Source organism: Asparagus officinalis, chromosome 4 (genome assembly GCF_001876935.1).
Source record: "Asparagus officinalis chromosome 4, Aspof.V1, whole genome shotgun sequence".
In the NCBI taxonomy this organism is placed as follows: domain Eukaryota; kingdom Viridiplantae; phylum Streptophyta; class Magnoliopsida; order Asparagales; family Asparagaceae; genus Asparagus; species Asparagus officinalis.
Window position 1 is genome coordinate 55,880,769 of NC_033797.1, and position 6,844 is coordinate 55,887,612.

The 6,844-nt window shown below is 34.8% G+C and overlaps 1 protein-coding gene across 1 annotated transcript; it reads right to left on the minus strand.

Moving 5' to 3' along the window:
• LOC109838746 (uncharacterized mitochondrial protein AtMg00820-like) lies at positions 3,987 to 5,795 on the minus strand. The gene is made up of 2 exons (XM_020407168.1): positions 5,704 to 5,795; positions 3,987 to 4,305 (listed from the first exon to the last, which is right to left on the minus strand). The coding sequence occupies exons 1-2, from the start codon at positions 5,793 to 5,795 to the stop codon at positions 3,987 to 3,989; spliced, it is 411 nt and encodes a 136-aa protein (XP_020262757.1).

Genomic DNA, 6,844 nt, shown 5'->3' on the forward strand with positions numbered 1-6,844 from the left:
GGGCACGGCCGAGCAAAGTGCCCAAGGAGGGTCAACGATGTTGGGTAGGTTGGGCACGGGTGCGACAAATGGTGGCATGGCAAGGGTCGGGGTAAGGCGTTTGCGGAAGGCGTCGGGTAGGGTTTCGAGAGGCTCTGAGAGGGCGTGAAGATTTGGGCGACACAAAGGCGGCGGGTTTGAATAGATCTAGGCAAGGGCTAGGGGTTTTTTCTGTTTTCAAGTGTGGGCCCCATCATTAGTGACGGGGTGCCCGTCGCCGCTTATTGGCGACGGAAGTCATTGGCGACGGGCTATTGACGAGGGATCAATTGCCCGTCATCGCCAACATTGGCGATGATTCTCTGACCCGTCACCAATATCCTATCACCTTTAAGCTACTTTTTATAATTATTTTTTTATCGGGAAATGAGGATGGTAATTTATGCTTTGCTTCATTGCAAGGAACAAACAAAATTGAAAGCATGAAGCTAAGAGAAGGTGGCTATGCGGCTGCTAGGTCATTAGCCATGGAGTCATAAACAAAGATTTGCAGCCTCATTTTTTTTAATGGAATTCAATTCCCTTAACCTAAAGCACCATTATTTAAACTAATTAAACTCTCTTGTTTGAATGTAGGTGGTTGTAGTAGTTGCAAGTAATAAACAGGAACCTAACTCCTTTCTCAAAACAAGTGCTCCCTTCGCCGATGCCCCATCCTCCTCTATCGGAAACACTGCTTTTTTTTAAATGAAACCTTCCGGTTTGTTGCGATAACTTCACCAAAATTTCTGATTTATAAGTTTCTTTAGTTCCAAAATCATTTATGAGTGTGAACATGGTTGGAAAAAGAAATAAAAGGTTTTGTTGTTATTATTGTCGTAATTATTTGTACAGAATAGTATCTAGTGAATAATGAATTATTATTTTTTGGATATATCGTGTTCTTGCGTTGAGGAAAATGAAGAATGACAACGAATATCTCCATTCCTGTCATACATGGTAAGATGTTGTTATTCATGTATCTTTTATAATGAAGAAAACAATTTTGTTTACACAATTATGAGTATTGTTGTTTTATAATTTATTGGCTTTTGCGACATTTGTCATTCCTTTGATTGGATATATATATTTTATGATCTTAACTTCCATTGTGCTATAGTTATAAAAAGCTTTTATTCATTTTTACAGACACAAAACATGCTCGTACATCTTGTTGATCTTCAAAGGAAGGTATGATGGAAAGATATAAGAAATAGATTGTAAGTAGTAAGTTCATTTTATTTGAAGTCTCCATACAAAAGTAGGCTTTTGAATATTTTCTTGTTTTAAAGTATTTCCTCTTGGTTGACTGAAGCAATTATTTCATGAGGCTGGGAGTATAAGGAAATGGGTAATGTTGTCTTTTTCACATCCATTTAATCATAGCCTAGTATCAATTGTGATCTTCATAAAAAACTTAAATTACCTGGTAAGGAGATAGTACACATGTTCATGACAAAGTATTTTGCACAAAAAATGCTACTTAATCTCATATAAGATTTCAACCAACATTAACATAATCTTAATTCCTTGCCTTTTTATGTGCTCGAGCTAGTGTTAATATGATTTGTTTGTCTGTCTTTCACATTCACATTATTCTTTTTGACTTTGTTTATATTTGTAGGTGTTCGAATTGAAGAGAGAAAAAGTTATACGGCTCTGTAACAGAGCGCACAAGCTGACATTCATCTTGACGATCTTGATTTGAAGAGCTCATCAAAAAAGCCTTTGAATCAAATGTAACAGCTTTCTCTAGTACTGGATAAATTCAGGATTTGACATTGGATTGCATGACCCTGAAGGATAAGAGAGCTAGGGACAAAGTTTTAAGACAATATGTTTGCCAAAATGAGTAAAGTACAGCAAGAATTAAATGTAATGAGTTCCCTTCGCTTCATTTTTCTTCTTAAGTCTTGTTTGTCTTTTGATAATTAGGTTGCTTATGTTAAGTCTTTGTTATTTGTGTAGAGATTCGATGTCGTTGTTGTTTGGCTCAGGTCACCTGCTCATTTCAGCCTTTGTTTTCTCAGATTTACACCACCAGGACAAAAGGGGAGCTAGCAACGGTTCTTTCCTTCTATCACTCACAAATGGTGAAGGGACCGTAGAGAGCGATGGACGGAATGGACACGAAGAAGAGGGAGAGGATCGCACAAAGCTAAAGCTCGGGTTTTTCTTCTCTCTTCCACGAAAGAACAAAGACAACGGTGTTTTATAAAGAGGGCAGCCGACATAGGGTTAAGTAGCAGAGAGGGTGTAATGTTCAGAGGTTGGTAAGGGTAACTAAAAGGGCACTGGGCCTTTTTTAGTAACGGTCCATCAACAGGCCTATGAGCCAACTAATATCAACAATCTCCACCTTTGGCCCAAGGTAGTGCACTGAGAAAAAACACGGAGCCGTAGGACTCATCATCGCTAAACCATTACCTGTATGATCACAAAGAAGACACAAGCAATGGAAGAGAATACACAAAGTAAACTCAGATCACAAAGATCGGGGTAAGATCACCAAGCATACAAAGTCCACAGAGGACCGAACTCTACCAAACGGTCATCAAGTTCAAAGGGAAAATCACAAGCACAAAGCAAGTTAATAGGCCACAAAGGCAACACACAGAGCAAAAGAAAATTACCCAATGTCAAAATTTAAGATTCTTTGACACGAAATAAATTTTTCAGCAGACAAACACTTAGTACCCATGTCAGCCGGATTAAATTCTGAGGGAATTTTCTCGAACTTGACAATACCCTTTTTAACTATATCCCGACTATAATGAAATCTAACATCAATATGTTTAGTTCTATCATGAAAACAGGATTTTTTGGAAAGTTGAATAGAAGATTGACTATCAAAAAATACAACCACATTTTTATCAAGAAAACCAATTTCAGATATAAGGCTCCTAAGCCAAATAGCTTCTTTAAAAGCTTCAGTGGCAACAACATACTCAGATTCAATAGTAGATAAAGCAACAATGAGTTGTAGTTGGGATTTCCAACTTATGCAAGAGCCACACAAAGTAAATACATAGGAAGTGGTAGTTTTTCTATTATCTCTATCATTTGCATAATTGGAATCTACATAGCCAACTAGTTTAACACCTTCAGAACACTTAGAGAAGGTTAATCCTATATCCACAGAGGATTTTAAATATCTTAAAAGCAATTTTAAGGCATTCCAATGAGGCATACCAGGATTGACATATATCTACTCAAGTAACTAACCGCATATGCAATGTCAAGCCTAGTACTAACCATGAGGTACATGACCGATCCTATAGCATTTGAATATGGTACCTACTTTATATCATTGATTTCAATTTTAGTCTTGGGGGATTGATCCTTACTTACACAAAATGGGAAACAAGAGGCACATTCACAGATTTGGCATCAGATAGCGAATTTACTCAAAAAAATTTTAACATATGAACTTTGGTTTAAAACTAGAGTAGATTTATTTTTGTCCCTAATAATATTCATGCCTAGAATTCTTTTTTGCATTGCCTAAGTCTTTCATGTAAAATTTTTCACAAAGACATTTTTGAACATGCTCAATAGACTTCAAACAAGGATTAATAATCAACATGTCATTCACATAAATTAAGAGAAATACAGGCACAAAGTCTATATTCTTTTAATACAAGTAATGATCAGCAAAACTCCTTTTAAACTTTAAAGATTGTATGCATTTATCAAATCAAATATTCCATTGCCTAGGTGATTGTTTTAAACCATACAAAGCTTTTTTTTAACAAACACACATAATCAGGCAATTTAGGGTCCACAAAACCCTCAGGTTGGTGCATATAAATATTTTTATCAAGATCACCATGCAAGAAACACTACTAGAAAATAGAGTTTTGCCTACGGAACTATAGCGGCAGAAATTTCCATCGCTATAACATAACATATAGCGACGGAAATTTTCGTTGCTATAGTTCCGTAGTTACATCTATTTGTTTTAATTCCTAATTAAGATGAGCAACTAAAGCAAAGATAATTCTAATAGTAGTGAATTTGACAACAGGAGCAAAAATTTCAGCATAATCAATTCCCTCCTTTTGAGTAAATCCCTTAGCTACTAGCCTAGCCTTAAACCTAACACTTTCAGATTCTTGTTTCACCTTAAACAACCACTTACAGTCCACTACAGAACAACTAGCAGGTTTAGGAACAAGTTTCCATGTTTGGTTAATTCTTAGGGATTCCATCTCACTCTTCATAGCACTAATCCATTCTTCAGAATATTTTGACCTTAATGCTTCTCTATAAGTCTTAGGTTCATTGCTGCATCCAAGGGATTCAAACACATTAAAGGCAAACTCAGACATATTACAATCAGTCAAATTGTAATCTCTATACCTTTCAGGTTTCCTAATGGTTCTTTTATTTCTATCCCTAGTGAATTGATAATCATTCAAATCATGCATGTTATCTATTTCCTTCATATCATGCTCCACCACAATAGGAATAATCTTATCTTGATTTTCAATAAATATATTATTTAATTTCTCTTTAGGAGGTGATTCAGGTTAATTAATAATAGGTATTTGCTCCACCTCATTTGGAGCATCATTTTCAGGAATAGGGACATGTAAAGATAAACAAGGAAATTCATTTTTATTAAAGACAACATCTCTATTTATCACTACCTTAAACCCCGGTTCACTCTTATTCCAAAGCCTATAACCTTTTACCCCTTCAGGGTATCCTAGGAAAACATATTTCTTAGATCTAGGTTCTAACTTATCAATCCTTTGATGTACATAGCCAACACACCTGAAAAATTCTCAAATTATTTAAATCAAGGGGTTTGCCCGTGAACAAAAATTCAGGACATTTCCCTCCTAAGGGAATAGAAGGAGACCTATTAATTAAATAGGACGCAGTACAAACAGCTTCTCCTCAGAACTTCTTAGAGAGCCCAGATGTGGCCAACATAGCTCTCAGCCCCCTCTAAGAGAGTTTTATTCATCCCTTCAGCAACCCCATTTTGTTGGGGTGTGTAGAGAATAGATTTATGTCTTTTAATACCGTAAGTAGTACACAAATCATTCAATTGTTTATTACAAAACTCAAGACCATTGTCCGTCCTAAGAGTTTTAATTTTCTTTCATGTTTTGTTTTCAATCATAATTTTCCAGTTTTTAAATTTATCAAAAACTTCAGATTTTTGTTTCATGAATAAAACTCAAACTTTCCTAGAATAATCATCAATTATGGAAAGAAAATATTGGTTTCCTCCATGTGTAGGCATACTAGAGGGACCCCACACATCAGCATGCAAATATTCAAGTACATCAGTGCACTTAGACTGATTAGGAAAAGAAGAAATAGGAAAACTAACCCTATGTTGTTTTCCTAGTACACAAGATTCACAGAAAGGGATGGAGGATATTTTATCACTACCATAGTGACCTCCTTTATACAAAATTTCTAATCCTTCATTACCTATGTGACCTAATCTATTATGCCATAAAATGGATTTATCACCTATCACGGAGTTAACAGAATCAAGCACAGGTTCAGCATGACAAACATATAAGTTATTTTGTTTTTCAGCAGTAAAAATAACAAGAGACCCTTTTAGAATTTTCATAACCCCTTTACCCCCATCTTCCCTCCAAACCATCATTTTCTAGAGATACACAAGAAATCAAGTTATAACGTAAATCAGGAACATACCTAACATCCTTCAAAGTAAACACAGAACCAAAAGAAAACCTAAGGCATACATCACCAGTTCCTAAAACATTGCATTTCTTTTCATTTTCCATTGACACAAAACCATTCTCTATTTTCTTGTAGTTTGAAAACAAGTTTTTAAAAGGAGTCATATAAAAAGTACAACTAGAGTCTATACTAACAATTCTGATTTATACAAAGAATCAGATAACATAGAGTTCAAATATGCATAATCACAAAGATTATTAATCATGAAAATTTCACCCATTTTGCCCTCACAGACATCCATATTAGCATGATCATTTTGCTGATTTTTCTTAGGCTTAGGACAATCTTTAATAAAGTGACAAGTTTCATGATAATTATAGCATTTTTTACTTTAAACCTGGACTTAGATCTACCCCTTCTATTTTCAAATTTTTTCTTACTTGATTCCCCATTACTAGTATTCTTTTAGTTATTAGACCTATTCTGAGGTCTACCCCTCACATGCATAACCTCACTAGAATTTTTATTTTCCCCAAAATATTTTAAATCTAATTCCTTACTTTTAAGACCATTGACCATAATGTCAAGGGTAATCTCATCTCTAGAATATTTAATAATAGATTTCACATCACTATTTGAGTCAGGAATAGCATTTAGAAGGGCAATAGGAGTATAGTCGTCTATATGTTTATCACGAGTTAACTAAATATCTGAAATAAGTTTTGTGAAAACATCTAGGTTCTCCTCAATGTCCTTAGACATATCCAATCTAAATTTGAAAAATTTTTCAAGAAAAAACATTTTGCTAGGCAAAGAGGTTTTAGTATAGAGTTCTTCAAGTTTATCCCAAAGGATTTTAGCAGATTTCAAAATTCTAACTTTTCTAAGCATAGAGTCATATAAGTTCAAATAAATTGTGGAACAAGTATTTTTATTTATTTCAGCCCTTTTTTCTTCAGTGTCAGAAGTCAAATAAGTCTGACCAACAACCCTAAATGACTTCTGTTGAATTAAAATGCATTTTATTTTTTGTTTCCAAATGCTAAAATCAGATTTTCTGTTGAACAGAACCTTACCATATTGAACCATACCATATTGATTAGCAGCAGACATTCTTCACACAGAAAAACAAATAGCAACTTGTTCGAACAAA